The following is an 18,341-nucleotide window of genomic DNA, read 5'->3' as shown; positions in this document are numbered from 1 at the left end:
GTCCAGCTAGGGTTCGGAACATAATATGGCGCTATTTCACTAGGAGAAATGTTGCAGAAGCCACTTTCAATTATTTTGGAAGGACATTTAGAGCTCACAACTGCAAAAATGGAACAGCAGCATTGTGGAAGCATTTTAATAGATGCACACACATTCCTAATCCTAACAGAGCTCACATATATGCTTAGAACTTAGGCTTAGTGGTTTATGTGTAATGTGTACTGGCAGTGTAATATGTACTGCATCTTTACTATTTAGAATTTACTTTGAAGTTTGAACTTTGATGTCTTTAATCCTTATGAACAATTTTTAGTGGAAGCACTTTATATGTATGAATATATGAATTCACTTTTATTTTCAGTTCTTATTTCCTTTGCGATTTTATTTTACTTTCAGTTCTTATTCACTTTATATGTATGAATATATGAATGTATGAATGCACTTTATATGTATGAATATTTGATTAGTGATTTTGTATATGAACTTCAATTCATAACTCATAAATGTATTATGTACATATGTTTATGTTTATTTGTGATTTCTCAGTGATCAATCATGGATGCATCAAGTCAAGCTTGTGGAACAGCTACTCCTGCACCTACTTCAGCTGCTACACCTACACCTGCTACAGATACAGTTGTTGGATCCTCTATCCAACCAACATATGGATCAGTAGAGCCAGAGACAACAACAATATATGTAGAAGCTACTTCTACTCAAATGGGTGGTAACACTGATAAGATAACTTCTGACATTTGGAATCATTTCACTAAAAACAATGTTCAAGAAGCTGAATGTAATTACTGCAAGAAGATAATAAAGGCTCATTCTGGAAGGAATGGTACAAGTGGAATATGGAAGCACTTTAACAGATGCAAGAAGAACCCTAACAAGCCAAAGCCAAAAGGACAACAAACTCTGACATTAAAACCTGAAACACTGGGTGAGGATGAAGGTCAGTTAGTCTCTACTATTTTCAGTCAAGAAAAATGTAAAAGGGCAGTTGTTGAGTTTATTATAATTGATGAGATGTTCTTTAGAGTAGTTGAGGGTGAAGGGTTTAGGAGAATGATGCATTTCTTAGAGCCTATTGTTGTACCAAGTAATGACTGTTTACAGAAGTTTATTAAAAATGTATGTAGTTGAGAAAGAAAAGTTGAAAATTACTTCAAGTCAAGCAATCAGAGGGTTAGTTTGACAACAAACACATGGACTTCACCAAATAATTTCAACTATATATGTGTAATAGTTCATTTTATTGATCATCACTGGAAGTTAGAAAAGAGAATTATTATGTTTTGTGAGGTTAGTGGTCACAAAGGAATTGGTATTGGTGAGACGTTGGAGAAGTGCTTGTCAGATTGGGGGATTAAAGATGTTTTTTCTGTCACTTTGGATAATGCTAGTGCCAACAAGGTAGCAATGAATTATTTGACCACTAGTATTGTTTTAATGACAAGGGAAGAAGAGAGAGCTAAGTACTTGCATGTAAGTATATGTATATGATTTATTTATTTTTACTTTCTACTTAGGATTTTGTTTATTAGTTATTACTTTTTACAAAAATCTAATACTTGTATGAATCTACATCTTTTCAGGTAAGGTTTGCAACTCATGTACTTGCACTTGTGGTAAAAGATGTTGTAAGGGTATACAACAAATCAATTGAAAGAATCAGGTCAGTTGTCAAGTATATAAAGGGTTCTCCAGCTAGGTTGGCTAAGCTTAGGCAGTGTGCAAATTTAGTTGGAATAGAGTCTAAGATAACATTGATATTAGATGTTAAGACAAGATGGAACAACACATTCTTGATGCTAGATGCTGCATAAGTGTAAGAAAGAGATTTTACTAGGTTAGAAAGGTATGATAGGGAATATCATAAGTTGTTTTATTTCCCAAAAGACAATGAGAAAGATTTACCTAATGCTGATGATTATGATATTGATGTTAATGTTGGTGAAGAAGAAGAAATTTTTAGTGAAGAAGAAGAAGAAGTTTATGTGAAAGGAAAGAAGAAGGCACAAAAGAAGAAGAAGAAGGCAATAGTTAAGAAACCTGCTCCATGTCAAGAGGACTGGGTCTTTGCTAGAGGCCTTGTCAAATGTTTGAATGTATTATTTGATGCCACTGTTGCATTTTCAGCCTCAACTAAGGTAACAACAAATATTTTCTTATGGAAATTAGTTATCATTTATGAAAAACTAGTTGCATTTAGAGATAATGTAGATGAAGATCCTTTTATTGCAACTATGGATGCCAAAATGTTTAAGAAGTATAACAAATATTGGGTTGATTATGCAAAGATGAACTTTATAACTTTTTTTGCCATGTTTTTAGATCCTAGAGAGAAAGAAAAAGGACTAGAATTTGCTCCTGAGTGTTTGTATGGGAAGAAGTCTTCAAAGGTTGAATCTGTTATGAGGAGTGTGTTATTGGATTTTAATATTCTATTTGAAGAATATAAGGATGTGTATTCAGTTCATGAAGAGCAGTCAAGCACTTCTATGCAGGGACAAGCCAAATCAGTGCTGAGTAAACCAGGGACAGGGCCAAGTCGTATGAAAGAGTTTATGTCAAGGAGTAAGATTTTCAAGAGCAACCCAGATGATGATGTGGGAAAAAATGAGTTGGATAGATATTTCATAGACAAGTTTGAAGAAGGTGAAGGAGAAGATGGTGATGATGAGGAGTTTGACTTATTGGGTTGGTGGAAGACCAACAGTAAAAAGTATAAGATACTTATACATATGGCTAAGGATATACTAGCCATTCATGTGTCTTCTGTTGCCTCTGAATCTTCTTTTAGCACAAGAAAGAGAGTGTTAAGTCCTTGTAGAAGCTATTTATCTACAAGGACAGTTGAGGCATTTATTTGCACTCAAAGCTGGCTAAGGAAGCCAATACAACTTGATCTTCTAAGTGACTATATACCAGATGACAATGTTTTAGTTGAAGAAGGTAACATATTCTATTCACAAATTTTTTTTTCCTTGTTACTTTTTTTAGTAATAGTTACTAACTTTCTAGCTTGATATTACTTTTTTTTGCAGAGATACTGGGTCGTATCAACAATAATGCCACTACCAGTACAACCATGGAATATATCTCCACAACCACTTCACCACCAATGCTACAACTTCAACTTCAACTAACTTGCCATTAGTTGTTAAGACAGTAAAACTTAAAAATTAAGACTATTATATTGTAGTATTGTTTGTGTTGGTTTGTGTGCTACTGCTACTTGTTAGTTGTTATTTTTTCATATTTTCAAGACATTGGTTGTTTAGCACTTTGGATAGCTAGTATTATTGCTACTTGTTAGTTGTTACTTTGTTCTTTGATTTCGATATTGCTTAATATATTGAAAAACAGGTAAAACAGTTACTTAATTTGTCTGGAAAACTAACAGGAAAATTTGTCTGGAATTCTGACAGAAAGTACCGATTAGTACCGGAACCTTGCCTTCTACCGTATGTGTATCGAATGGTACCGGAACCGAGGTATAAGGTACTGGTACCGGTCCAAAATTTTGGAACCGAGGCTAGGGAGGTACAGGTACTCGGCATCGACAAGAACCGAGCCGAACCGTACCGTGTGCACCCTTAGGTGTGGGGATTAGTTTTTTCAGTTGATAGAGTTCTCCTTTATATAGTTTTCAAATCAGGGTTTACAATCAATTTTAGCTTAGTAACAAGGCATTCAATATTCACCGTTAGATGAAAACCTGATTAGATATAAGCTAATATATTTCAACCATTAGATCGAAACTTAGCTTGTCATACACAAATGAAATGTATTTCATTTAGGTTTGAGTAATCGTACCTAAACATGTACACTTAGTTGGTTCACAAATAGTTAACCAATGATTAGCCATATGAGCACTCTCATATTAACCGTATTCATCTTCTTCTCAAATAGTTCAAATGACTTCAAAAGAACTAGTTGAAGAGTTCTTCAATTTCTTAGGTCTTTATACATAGACACAATTGAAACAAAACCAGTTTGATTCATTTGAATCAATTCATGAACAATATAGCCACGGTTTGCAAAGATTGCATTCCTTATAATTTATTGTTTAAGTTCATGAATTACCGATTTGAAAAAATAACCAGCTTGGGTACGCGTACGGGTTAGCGTACCTTAGCAACCGGATTGAGTTGGTTTTGGTTCCAAACTCAGCAGAATTTTTCATTCCACCAGTACATGTACGGGTACGCGTACCTAAGGTGACTGGTTTACTAGTTTGAAAACTACAAACTCAACATAATTTTTCGGGAGGAACCACCAGTACGTGTACGGGTACGCATACCCAACCTGTCTCCTTTACCAATTCCGTATGCACACATATGCACACACTTGGTCTCCTTATATCCATAGATGGTTACATATTCTCAACTCTACATTCCAATCATTGAAACATTCTTCTATAATGTTATAATAGTCGTTATTCACAACTATAGTCATCAAAGTAATTTTCAAGAGATTGAAACGTCATCATGACTTTCGTCACGCGTAAAGATGAAAATGGTTAAAGCGAAAGCTTACCAACACATATTTCGATAAATAAATAAGCGAGATAAACTAGGCTCGAAATAACAAATGTGTATGTATGAAAACTATCATACTTATACGACTTTTGTCTCAAGAGTAGGAGATAGAGCAGATAGACTTTTGAGTGATAGATAAGTTCAAATCTCCACATACCTTTTAGTCGGATGAAGTTCCACTGGTTCCTTGAGTAGTTCTTTGTCTTCGTAAGATGATTGTCGTGGAATCTTGAGCTCAACTACACTTAACTATCCTAGTCTGAGACTTAGTTATAAGTAGACTAGAAATCAAGACATATAATTTTGACAACTAAATTTGACAAACAAGCTTGAGATAACAACGCTTGTGAGTTCGACCGAGAAATACTCTAACATGAACTTTAAGGACTCCCGAGTGTGTGGTATGGGAACCCCACTTAGGATACTTACTTGAGATATTTTTTTGGCAACTGGCCAATTGAGATTCTTGGTAACGTTGTAGGCATTTTTGTATCCCTGGGAAAGCAGTATGGAGTGGTTGCTCAGAAGGTCTAAATTGTTGTTCACGATAACTTGAAGAAACTCGTAATTTCTGAGCATCTAGTATGGTACTTTTGTTCAAGAATCCAAACCTAAGAATTTGTCCATCATAGTTTTTGTTTTAAATTTCGGGGATGAAATTATTCAAAGGGGTGAATAATGTAACACCCCGAATTTTTAGCATGGCGCATGCTCAAAGATGCGTCATGGCATGATATGAAGCTTCATCTCAAGCTTCTGTTGCGTTAAGAGGAATATTAGCCTACAACCAATATTGCACAATCCTTGTGCATTAGGCCAAAGAGGGTTGGCCGAGTGAAAACTGCACAATCATTGTGCATCAGGATTGTGCGATACGCCAAAGTGAATGTTGCACAATCATTATGCAACAGCCAGAACGAGTGGTGTACAATCATTGTGCAACGGCCAGAACGAGTGGTGCGCAATCATTGTGTAACACAGAACTAAACTGAGTAATCATTGTCGGTTATTCAGAAATACATGGAAACGGCCTGGCCTTGGGACTTGGTGAAGTCATTCTGCTCCCCTTTACAAAGTTGTAGAAATTGCAAGTTAACATATATAGGGAGGGGTAGTTGGTTGAAAGTGGATATATTTACCATGCACCATGTAAGATTCATAGCTTAGCCGAAAGAGTATGAATGATGTGTAAGCATCATTTATAGTTTTGTAGCCTTTCCAATCAGGTATATGATGCTAAGGCATCACTATGCCATGCCGCGGACCCGATAATGCGCAACCTTCGTGCATTTTGACGAAACGACCTTTACGGACTAGGCCATTATCATTATTGCTATACCACGACCTTGTAAACGAGGTTGGATTAAGTTGTTGTCCCTTCGAGGATGAACTACGGTCTGTTCTTGATACCTTTAGAGTAGGATAGGGTACGTAGGCAGCCGCAATGAGTTGCATCATTTCCGGTCCACCACTTTGTCGCTCATATCATCTATTTGGGAGATGATTGCGGCACATTGGCCTCTTATATCATATGGATCGGTAGCTCGACACAGGAAATGATTGCGGCCAAACTTGATGAGACAAGTTGATGCAGATGAGCAAGTTATAGCCTACCTGGAGGATAAAAACCCAATTGTTGTAATTTAGCTCAAGGCGGGTCTATATTAATTGAAAACGGCCCAACGATCAAGTCATGATGCAAAGCATCACAGTATTGAAATTTTAGCCAAATTCCATCATTTAGTTGTTTTAAGAAAGTTTTTATTTTCTTAATAAACCCTTCGCGAAACAAGGGTATATTGGAAAGGTGTGCAAGCTAATTTTGCTGCATCATGCTCCACGAGCATGCTTGCAAGGGTAAATGAACGTGCATTTGCCTAGTTTTAAGGCCCGGTAAATAACATCATCGTGGCGCATCGAGGAAGTTATGGCATGTGCGCCCTGGTGGGCTAGGCATAAATTTTCCGTTCCATCACAGCAATAGTATTAAGTACTCTAGAATGTACCAGATCACTGCAGGTTTAGGCTAACCGTCCCCCACAACATTTTAACACCTCTCACTGGTCTGCTAACTTCAGAAGGAAAATCTCAATCACGACAACAATCCAGCGTTGGACAAAAAACCCTTGTCTTGGTAATGTTAAGATGAAGACCGAGTTTACCACTTTCAAACTAAATAATATTAAAAACATTGGAAACCATTAAGATGTCACTAATTATGGTTCCATCATTAAGATACCACGCCTGAAGATGATCTAGATGGCATTACTCAGTAATAATTTTGACCAACGGATGGAGAGCGAGAGCAAAAAGGAGTGGACCGAGAGGGTCGCCCTGTTGAACCCCTCTAGCCGACAAAAGTGATGAATCATTGTAATATAACATAGGAGGAGACCAGTAACAGAACTCCCCTCACTTAGAGATGGATAGACACCGATTCCTAACCTCTTGCAGCATCGCAGTTCTGTCAAACAAATTGAAGGTGTTACTAAAATCCACAAGAAGCATCGTCATTGTAGGATCATTACCTTTTTCACACAGAAGCTTGTTAATAGAATGCGAGATCGCTTCACCCCCCACAAGGTACCCCAACACCGTACTGGAAATCCTCAAGATACAAGCACATCTGCTTCCCAATAGATTGTGCAGCTACTTTGGACACAAGCCGTCTCCAAACCGTACCAACCGTTATAGGCCGAATTCCTCCATCCGGCTTGAGTAGGGGAGTAAGGGGTGCACTGGCCACAAAATCCCCCAACCGTGGAGGGCATAAACCACTGATCCAAAAATTAACTACACCATTTATGGAAGACGATAAATCATCTGCAACAGCCTCGGCAGAGCCATTAAGAGCATCCAGTAAATGTTGAACCCTCAAACCAATTCTACCACACGCTGTACCCTGTGGAAAACTCTTGATCCTCTCCAAAATGGCTTCATTAGATGATATAACACTTCCCGTGACAGCCGGGGTAATGGGGATGGTCGGAGGTTGCGCAAAGGGTTGTTTATTGATTAAACTCTGAAAAATTTCTTCCCAACAGGTGCATTACTGTTGAGATTATTAGTCCCACATTGTATGGGAAATTAAGATTTTATGGTTTATAATCTCTTAGGGCCTCTCCACTCATGGCCAATTGGTTTTGAGTTGGATGCCCGTATTCTAACATGGTATCAGAGCAGGATATTTGTGTCGAGTCGTTTGGCCGCACCTTTACTCCGTGTCACCCGATTTATTGTCCACGTGTTAGACTCAACAAGGCTACACATGAGGGGGCGTGCTGAGATTATTAGTCCCACATTGTATGGGCAATTAAGATCCTGCGTTTTATAATCTCTTAGGGCCTCTCCACTCATGGCCAATTGGTTTTGAGTTGGATGCCCGTATTCTAACAAATACCACTAGATGTGAGGTCCTTACCTTAATGACCGATGTAAACAAACCATTTCGAATCTTATTTCTGCAAACTCTAAGATTAAGAGCCCCTTGGTTTTTTCTCTTCTTACCTTGCGTCTGTTCAGGCCACTGAAGTTCAGCCATCAAATCCTGTATCAAAATGAAACAACCATTCGGCTCATACCATTGAACAACATACCGATTGATAGAAGCTACCTGCAACTTCCTTCGAATCCTAAATGTTTCCTCATGGATGGTTTTAGGAACATACAGGTGCAGAAAATAGAAAGGAAGAAGCAGTAGCTGCATCCAGCTGGAAATATCTCGACGGTTGGCCAATACCTTGTCCAATGTGAACCTCAAAACCACGAAGAATTGAAATTTACACTGTGGAGGAATATTTTTGACAGTATGAATCTGTGATTGAAAATTCTTGTTGAGTAACTCTAGATTAAGGCATGGAGAGCAAACACGTGGAGAAGTAGACCCATTTTTGTCATGGATAATGGCCACAGTAGGGAGGAAAAATCAAACCATGAATAAGAAAATATACTTCCTTACCATTCCATTGACCTGCAAGAAAATGAGACTTGGAGGATCTACTCCAAGAATGAATCAACATACACTCAGTGCATAACCACATCTGAAGTTGCGACAACACCACTTCCCATGCTTCGTACACCTCTTAATTGGAAGAAACCCTATCTCATTTTCCTTCCCATGCACAAAATGTTTTTCATTAAGATATTTCAGCAACGAACCCTTCACTAAGCCTGTACCACCAACCCCATCCTTGCAACCATCATAACCTATGAAGGGGCAATGGAAGAGAGAATCAAAATGTGAATCAAAAATCTGGGAATCGCTAAGGCTCAAACTGGTTCTAGGAATTAATAAACCAAAACCCTAAAAAGCCATGCCTATGTAACTTTCTGTTGGAAGTTAAACCAAGATATGGTGATTTGGTTCGTGGATCAACATATGATGTTGATTCTGTCCGAATGGATCAACTGCTGCAGTTGACGTAGTCAAGTTGGATCAATATATGCTGTTAACATACTGTGCGATATTTGGAAGTTGGAGTTATCTAGAAGAGCAAGTTGTGTCGGTTGCTTGTTTTAGAGTTTTACTATGTTTGGAGTTTCTTTGTGTTTCTAGAAGTGTGCTTTATTTAGAGTTGGATTTTATTAGGAAAGTACTTTGAGTGATCATCAAGTTTGTGAGACTATAAGTAGGCTAGTAATCCATGAGAGAATGTACACCGAATTTGATTATCAATGTAATCGTTTTTGCTTCCGCGTTGTGCTCTCCTCTCTCTTGCTCGATCCTACATTTGGTATCAGAGAAAGGTGAGAGGAAGGGAGAGGAGAAGGGGATATAGTTCGAGAAAATTCAAAAGTTTTTCACTACACCAAATTCAGGGATTAGTAACTAGAATACGCAACAGCTTATCCCCTGTTGCGAATTTTCCGTTGCTAAAGGTTAGCAACAGTTATGAACTGTTACAAAACTTGCAACAGACGAAGTCATACGATTCGCAACTAAATCGACTTGTACGCGTGCAAAAAGTGAGTGTGGCTGCGAACACTTTCAAACTGACTCATTATTCAGCCCAATCAGATACTAGGGAAAGCTGACTCAGTTGTCTTATCCCTTCTATCATCGAGCAACCTCTTATTCTATCTCATTTTCTTTCATCTTCTTTCTCTCTCGTAGTTTCCTTCTCCCTGTGAATTTTCCTCTTTCTAATACCACCACCATCGTTATCATCAACATCAAAACCAAACCTTTAGTATTGTCGTTGAGGAATAATGGTATCGTCATTACCAATATATGAACAATTTCTTCTACTTTTTTATTTCACTTATGTGAAGTAAACCCTAGATTCAGATTTGTTTTCTTCTCCTTTTGATTTTTTTCCGCTCAAAATCTTTAGCCCGATTACTAATCTAGGTCGGATTCATCCTGATCATGCTATTTTCTGGATTTTTTCCCTCCTATGGAAACTCTAATTTGTTAACAATAAATTACAATTTTTGACCTAATGAGGGAAATCTGAATTAATCCGATTGCAAGCGAAGCTGTGTTCTGTGATTTTTTTTTTTTTTGCCCGATTCTTTCTTCAAATGTCAGATGTAAGGTATAAACCAAACCCTAGTTTTGATTTATTGTTTTCCTTTTCAATTAGATATAAATGCAAGCTATGATTTATTTGATTTTGCTGCAATAATGTCAAATTGATGATAAAGATGTCTTAATTTTGTTTTAGTTGATGATAAATTTTTTTATTGCAGTATAATTAATGCTAAAGATATAATTTTTCTGTAAATGAATGTGACTGGAAGGCATTGTGTTTTGGTTGGTCCAGAACCAGGATGAGATGATCATGTTAGCCAGGTTCTCTGAACCCTACAAGGGAATTGGAGAGTGTTTTGGATGAATAATCAAGGAAGAAAGATTTGGGTCATTGTGGAGAGGAAACATAGCCAATGTCATGCGTTACTTTCCTTCTAGTTTGTTGTTTAATTTAACCTAATTATGTTCTCATATTCTGGATTATTAAAGATTAATCACTAAATTGTTTTAAGAACTGTAAGGCTTTGAACTTTGCATTCAAGGATAACTTCAAGAGGCTCTTTAGTTTCAAAATGGACAAAGATGGTTACTGGAATTGATTTTCTTGTAACTTGGCATCTGGAGGTGCTGCTGGTGCTTCTTCAGGTAATCTACATCCTGATACGCACCTTTAGGACATTTGGTAAATCCTGAATGTGACACATATATATTACTACTTCGAGTTCATTTTTTTTATTTTTTCTTGGAATGTTTAGGAGCTTCTTCCCCTGTTTGTGGTTGTAGTAAGTAGTTACGCTGACATATGCAAAAGATGAGATCTCAATATCAATATCTGTTGTTCGCTTTTGCTGCTGGATGTACGGACGGATTGATATGTTCTTCTGAACTTTGGAGCTTTCAATTATGCTTGAAAGTCTTATCGTTGCATATAACTCAATTAGTATATCAACTACTTGTATGCTGGTTCTTGCTCACTTGTTTTGTATTTGAAATATCTCTTTGGCCTCCATGGGAAATAGTTTAGTGGCTAGAATCATGTTTGTGCGCAGAGTGAGTGGTCACACATTGAAATTTTTAACTGGGTTTAGTTCATTGAGTGAAGTTCTAATTGTGCAGTATCTTGTTGTTGTATCTATGACTGCCACTCTTGACAATTAAAATATATTGCTCCTACCTAATCGAAACTATTCATCACTTGTTTCTTTACGTGGTATTGCAGGACGCTGTATCCATCTTGCCAGCCTTTCACTAAGGATAGTTGTCATCTACCACCAAATGAATTCCTGTTACAACAGCAATGTCTTTGATATCCTACTTCCATGAACCAAAGAGCTATCCCTGCTCACAAATTGGAATGTGTTGTGCTTCAGTTTATGACTATCTTTTCCTTACTTTTTCAATTTATTCAGTAGTGTAGACAAGGACATGACATTTTCTGTTAGACAAAGTTTCTATTTGTTTTCCTGTTCCATTGTAAACTAAAAAAAATGCTCTCAGTGACTCATATTATTTTATGTTGGTAAATCCTCTGGGTGTACTATGAGTTATAAGGTTGATTAAACCGTTTTCTGTTACAGAGAATACAAGCTGGTGCTGTGAAAGTTCTTTCAATGTTGTGCATTGTGGCAGAGAATGCACAGCCATATCTGTTTGGAAGTGTATGCTGTTTTCCGATGATGCACAGGTCTGGTATCCTAGGATTTTAAGTAGACCTGATGCTTCCCCTTCTTTAACGTTTATCATGAAATCATGCAACTAATTCAGTTTCAGGTCAAGAACTTGAGGAGGAGGTCTTACCAGAATAGCTCTGTGTACATAAGAATGCTCATGATTTTATCCCCTAAACATCGTACCATGCTTGGTTTTTTAATTTCAGTATGATAGAGGGAACCATCTTGCCAGCGAATCACAAAGCTAGTTTGAGGTGGAGGATTGCTAAAGACAACACATTGAGGAACTTAGGTGCAGTCCTCCAGATGAGGAGGTGAATTGTTTTATCCCATGACATAAATTCAGTATTGTAATTATTTTGTTGTCTAGAGATTTTTTGTCATTTACTGTGAATTGGAAGTATATACCTTGCGGTTACACGACCCATATATATATATATATATATATATATGTATGTGTTGATGTATATTTTTAACTTTGTACATTTGAGTAGATAAAAGGATTTCATTCAACCAGTAAGGTGTCGTTATAGGTCACTGAGCCCTTTGTATAGTTTGATCTTTATTTAGTTCCGACTTTGGTAGTGTTAATTATGAATCTGAAATCATATATTTCGTCATCGTACTCGATCTTCCTTTTAGATTTTTGGTTGTGCTTATGCATGGTATTAACAAAGAAATCTGGGCGAACATACTGATATATGTTGTCGGTTGTCAGTTTTAGTTTTATCGAAATTTATTAATAACCAGGCTTAGGTTAAAAAGGAATGTTATCGATGCGCTAATGTGCTACCATTTTAAGTATCGGGAACAATTTGGAAATGACACATGGGTTGTCTTGGGATAACTAATTATCGCACCCTAAACGAATACTTATCATGGTGGGTAATGTATCTAGTGCTGTGTGATTGTTGATGTCACTGCTTGCTATACATTATGAAATACTCTCATGGTATATCCAGCTGATAATAATTCTGCTCACAAGACTTTCTTCTTTTAGATAAGAAGTTTTACTACCTCAATTCACAGTTGGTGATGCTGCTATGCTATGCTTTTAAGGTGTTTCCTTCATTTCATATATGTGCTGAAATATATACGAGTACTTGCTTACTAGAATCATATCTAACCACTTTTAAATGCTTTAGACTAGATCCTTAAGTGATGATACTAATCTTTATTAATTTTTTTTATTTAAGCTTGACATAAGTATTCGTGTTGTTTACTGTAGGGGAAAGTTTCCTGTAGACTTAGCAGAAGGGGCGCTCTGAGCACTTTGCTTGCAAGCACTAGGTCAGGTACTAAATTGCGCGTCAAAGTTACTTGGTTTATCTGCGTATCTGAGTTTGTTTTTATTTTTATTCCATCCCTCAAGCTTGTAGTATGCTTTTTATTTAATCTCAATGGATATGATATTCAATTTTCATCAATCCACCTTGCTTGAAGTAAATGACTTATCTGTTGCCTTTTACATAACCCATTTGGTTATGAGTTGGTGTAGTGCTTGTTGCGAATGAATGTCTATAGAATTAATCTACAAGTGGATGTCATAGAACGATCTGATCAATGTGGTTGTTATTGTTGTTGCAGAGACACTCTCAGGCCTATCTAATTGAATACATACCAAAGGAACAAAGGGACTGTCAAAGTGAGCCTAGCATGTACAAATTCAGGCCCTGCTCATAATTGGCGACCTAGGCTAAAAGTGGGGAGTGAATTTTAGATTGTTATTGCATGTTTTTGAAATGTAGGAAATGTTTCTATACTTGCAATTCATTTGATACTTCACACTTAATGTCTCTAGTAACTTTTGATACTTTATGTTTGTTATATAGATGAATTGATGATGCTTGTAGGTTTGAACTTAAAGGTACTTATGCTAATATTGAAGTATAGGCATGCATCTGATTTCTCTTACTGAAAAAGTTGGGTTAACTCTGCTTTAGACTGATATTGATCTTGTTACACAGAACTCTAATTTTGACTTGGTTTTGACTGGTCAAATAGTGGTTTTGGCCAGTCAAAACCACAATTTTTTTAATGTTGCCAAATTTCGCAACGAGGTACTACTGTTGCTAATTCCAGTTTCATAACTGTTTCAAACTGTTGCGACAACCTGATTTCGTTAGTGTTTCGAACTGTTGCGAGAATTTTCCGTTGCAACTCTTAGGAACAATTGCAGCCGAAAATTCGCAAAGGCTTATGAGCCGTTGCGAAAATCTGCAACATCGCTTTCATAACAGTTTGAATTGTTGCAACCCTGCTTTGCAACTGAAGCATGCCGTTACTAATCACTATGAATGGTGTAGTGTTTGGTGGTAGAAGAAGAAGAGTTAAAGAGAATTCATGGTATGTAGTTTTTTGTTTCAAGTTATGGTGATTTTAGGGTTTCTAGTTAAAAAAAAATGTGAAGTCGCTGTTTAAAGTTCTGATGATATTGTTCGCTGAGAAGAAGGCCTAATCCCGTATTCTTCTGTGGGACTTACGCAAGGGTTTAAGGTGTTGGAGGTTGAGAAAGAACATGATCTCAAGATGGATGTTGTGTTGGTTTGTGTCTTTAGCAAGGTTCGAGAGCTTCAGCAAGGAGAATTTTATAAAGAAGGAAAAGATGTGGCTGCCAGCATCGATGTTTGGCTGTTGTTGGAGTCAATGGAGTTGTACGCCGATTATGTTCCTCGTATTGATGAGAACTTCGGATCACTTTGTACCGGAGAGAAAGGAGTTTGTTGATGCTACAGTTGTTGTATGAAAAACGTTGCTGAAGCAAGTCGTCTGCCAGGTTGAAGCAAAAGATGAAGACGAGATAAAAAGGGTGTTGTAACCTGAAAAAGAAGTCTGTGAAGTTGAGATGAAGAATTTGCATCTGCTGGCAGAATACTTGTGGTGCTATATTGATACCTACTTCCATTAAAGAGAACTTGGATTCCGGGAGGTGTTGTTTGTGCTAGTATTTGAATGATAGAGATGTTGAAAGAGACGATGGGGTTATGATTGTGATTGTGGAAAGAACAACGATGAAGATGGGAGAAGTTGACATAACGGAATTATCGTGCGACGTTTGAGGGTTTCACGACCTAAAAAAAAATCAGGTGAGAAGAGGTATGGTTACCTGCGCTAAAAAAAAAGCAATAGTATGTGATAGGTGTTGCAAAGAACAATCACAGTTGAGGAGAATTGTTACAGAAGCATAACAGAAGAAAATGTGACAGTAGGCATGACGAAAGGGTTATAACAGTAAGAAGTGTGACATTTTCTGTCAGAGGTGTTGCAGAATGCAGATTTGATGATTGTTGAGGTAGTAAGCAAGGGTTGTCGTTGCAGAGCATTGGTTGATTTTAGAAGGTGAAGAAGCTTTGGGTGAGAGGTTAATTCGAAGGGTTAAGTCATGGATTTAAAATAAACACAATATGATCAAAGTTGGTACTGCAGTCAGAGGATTGGTACAGTTTGATAGATGATCAAAGCTGGTATTGCAGTCAGGAGGATTGGTACAGTTTGATAGAGGTCAAAGCTGGTATTGCAGTCAGGAATGGTACAATTTGATTAAGTTGATTGAATTCAGAGACTTAGATTGACAAGGAATGTTGGGTCGATATGTTTGAGCTTAAGGGAGGATGTTGAAGTTTAAGCTCAAACATGTTAAGCTTAATGGTGATTGAAGAGTTTGTGGCAGAAACTTGGAAATACTACAAAGTGTGGCAGACTTTTTGTTAGTTATTGCTTGTGGCAGAAGCGTAACAAGAGAAAGATTGTGAGAGAATCTTGAAAAGAAAAGAAATGTGAAGGTTTCGTAACAATAGCGTGACTGGAACAAAGAAACAAAGAAGAAAATAAGAAATAACAACAAGGTTGTGAAGAAAGAGAAGTAATCACCAGGTGGTGATGAGAGATTAGAAGAGACGTCACAAGGGTGTGATTGTGAGAAGTGAAGCAATCCCAGTGTGGGGATTTGGTTAGAGTTGTGAAGTAATTCTAGTGTGGAATTTAAAGTGTTAAGTGGAAGTCCTGCGAGTGAAGTGGGTAAAACAAGAGTTGAAGTTGAGCTACAATGCTCAGTGATGAGTTTTTTTTGGTTAGAAAGTTGTATAGAGCACAATGAGGTGTTTCTAGCTTGTTAAGGTTTGTGTTCCGCTGCGTTGAAGAAGAATGTGAAGTGAGTGTTTGATGATTGCTGTGAAGAAGATTGGTTTGTGAATTGAGTTTGATAATGATCACGAAATTCTGGTATGAAAAAGACAAGAACGTGCTAACGTTTATCAATGGAAGAATAGGAATAAAAAATGATAAAAGACAAGGACGGAAAAACGTTTATATATGAAAGAAGAGGGTTACGGAATTCTCGTTGAATGATATCTTGGTTCAAGGGAGGATGTTGGAAGTTAAACCAAGATATGGTGATTTGGTTCGTGGATCAACATATGATGTTGATCCAGTCCGAATGGATCAACTGTTGTAGTTGACGTAGTCAAGTTGGATCAACATATGTTGTTGACACACTGTGCGATATTTGGAAGTTGGAGTTAACTAGAAGAGAAAGTTGTGTCGGTTTCTTGTTTTAGAGTTTTACTATGCTTAAAGTTTCTTTGTGTTTCTCGAAGTGTGTTTTATTTAGAGTTTGATTTTATTAGGAAAGTACTTTGAGGGAACGTCAAGTTTGTGAGACTATAAGTAGGCTAGTAAGCCATGAGAGAATGTATACCGAATTTGATTATCAATGTAATCGTTTTGGCTTTCACGTTGTGCTCTCCTCTCTCTTGCTCGATCCTACATTTTCTCTCATTTCATAATTATGATGTGTATGGATTTGGATGGTTAATTAACCAAAGAATCATTTCAAATTTTAATCCGCCATAATTTAATTAGTAACAATGATAGCTAAAACTCAACTTTGAGTACTCAAACACAAGCAAAGACATGTAATTTGTCTACTTCTTTGTGAACCAACACTTGAGAGGATAAGGTACCATGGTGGTACAATCCAACAATAACCAGGTGAAATCACGAGGGTGTAATCAAATGTGAATTGTTAAAGCTAATAATCTAATCTAGATAGGAAATAATGTACATAATTCCAACTAAAAATTTAATGCGTCCTATAAATTGTACCATATGCCGCACTCAATTACCGAGAAAACTACCGTAAGCATTTCACATGTCGACTACATGAGCCAAAAAAGATGTACAGTAATAGGGTTTACATATTGTGATCACCTGCAAGAGCTAGCTGCTTCAAAGTTACACAAGTTCTTCATCCCTTTAATCTATTTCTTGGCTCCTTATTTCAGAAGTGAAGCTTTATCATAAGTGATAGAAGACATGCCGATAGCTTGTCACTTGGTCACTGCTGGTGATTTGACATGTTTTCAAATTTAAATTGTATTTTTCAGATGGATATATATTCAGCCAACCAAATTTCTAGCACAAGGGTAACTGGGACGAAGGTGTTGGCACATGCGTATCATGGAATTTATCTCTTTCCATATTGGAGATCAAAATTTGCATTTTCACTTTCCAAGGCTGTTATAAATAGTTACCAAATTATACTAGGGGTTACCCAATCCATACATATCAAAATAATCCCTTGGATTAGTAATTTCCTGGAATTTAATAACCCTAATAGGAGCGATGTCTTTTTTGTACATTAAAATAAGCATCTAGGCCATGGTATCAGTGAATTGAGGTTAGTTGTCATCCAAAGATACAAAGAGAATCGACAATAAAAAGTAGCGCATTCACGTGTATAAACTGCTCCACTCTCAATTTCGGTTTAATAAATTACCCCCGTTTTTTTCAACTTTTCAAAACTCCCCCACTGTTAACTTTTTCATCTAATTTAATTTTTCATCCAATTTTTTACTTATTTATCTTTTACTGGTCACGATTATCTTCTACTTCATTTTTCAGGTACGTCGAGCTCGGTTCATGGATTTAGGGTCCGGGTTCAGGGTTAGGGGTTTAAGGTTCAGGGTTCAGGGTACAAAGTTCATGGTTCTGGGTTCATGGTTCACGATATAGTTCAGGGTTCAGGGTTAGGGGTTTAGGATTCATAGTTCAGGCTTCGTTGTTCATGGTTCAGGGTTCATGGTTCACGATATAGTTCAGGGTTAGGGACTTAGGGTTCATGGTTCATGGTTAGGGTTCATAGTTCACGACATAGTTTAGGGGTAAATATGACTTTTTAACAGGTGAGATATGAATTGAATGATTCACCTGGGCTCGATCCACGGCAACCGCGTTATTTTTGTTCAATTGAGATATGAATTGAATGATTCATCAGTTCGGCATGCTCATATATCATATCGTGTGATCCATCATGTTCTTTATCTAAAGACTTAAAAACCTAGATAAATAAAACTCTCACGTTAAACGGTGTGGAAACCCTCGAGCTTTTGTTGAGTTTTGTTAAACGAACGTTCTGGTGAAGACACTTAAAAACATACGATTGGTCTAAGATATATGGAAAAAGAAAAGAAAAGGTTAACCAAATTCAATTTTGAATTGAAGCCGTGAAAACTTGGGTGTTAAAAAAATATACAAACTCCAAAAAGGAAATCTGTCACTTACTCTTGCCTAATATAGAATGCTACTCCTAAAAATACCCGGCAAAACAAGTCGTAAAGAATAAAAATTGCCTATGAGAGCATCTCCAACAGT

At 37.1% G+C, this 18,341-nt stretch overlaps 1 protein-coding gene and 1 long non-coding RNA gene across 2 annotated transcripts; both read left to right on the top strand.

The window, feature by feature from the left end:
- Positions 1–555: 555 nt before the first annotated feature.
- Positions 556–3,163, top strand: LOC113326532. Its single transcript, XM_026574243.1, has 6 exons — positions 556–1,134; positions 1,276–1,488; positions 1,599–1,734; positions 2,143–2,676; positions 2,860–2,958; positions 3,051–3,163. Exons 1-6 carry the CDS (start codon positions 556–558, stop codon positions 3,161–3,163), a joined length of 1,674 nt encoding a protein of 557 aa, XP_026430028.1.
- Positions 3,164–9,648: 6,485 nt separating this feature from the next.
- On the top strand, positions 9,649–13,477 carry LOC113326989. Its single transcript, XR_003348657.1, has 6 exons — positions 9,649–10,084; positions 10,313–10,665; positions 11,240–11,704; positions 11,897–12,004; positions 12,919–12,985; positions 13,278–13,477. It is a non-coding gene; the product is annotated as an uncharacterized LOC113326989 (long non-coding RNA).
- The last annotated feature ends 4,864 nt before the right edge of the window (positions 13,478–18,341 follow it).

The sequence above is a fragment of the Papaver somniferum genome, unplaced genomic scaffold (genome assembly GCF_003573695.1).
Source record: "Papaver somniferum cultivar HN1 unplaced genomic scaffold, ASM357369v1 unplaced-scaffold_10, whole genome shotgun sequence".
In the NCBI taxonomy this organism is placed as follows: Eukaryota; Viridiplantae; Streptophyta; class Magnoliopsida; order Ranunculales; family Papaveraceae; genus Papaver; species Papaver somniferum.
Note: the sequence above shows the minus strand (reverse complement) of the source record. Positions and strands in the feature narration are given on the sequence as shown.

Excerpts from the sequence above, each read along its gene's own strand:
- LOC113326532 (XM_026574243.1), top strand. The coding sequence starts at position 556 with ATGGATGCATCAAGTCAAGCTTGTGGAACAGCTACTCCTGCACCTACT. Across the intron at positions 1,489-1,598 it reads AGAGAGCTAAGTACTTGCAT|GTAAGGTTTGCAACTCATGT; the intron begins GTAAGTATATGT and ends ACATCTTTTCAG. Across the intron at positions 1,735-2,142 it reads GTTGGCTAAGCTTAGGCAGT|CCTCAACTAAGGTAACAACA; the intron begins GTGCAAATTTAG and ends TTGCATTTTCAG.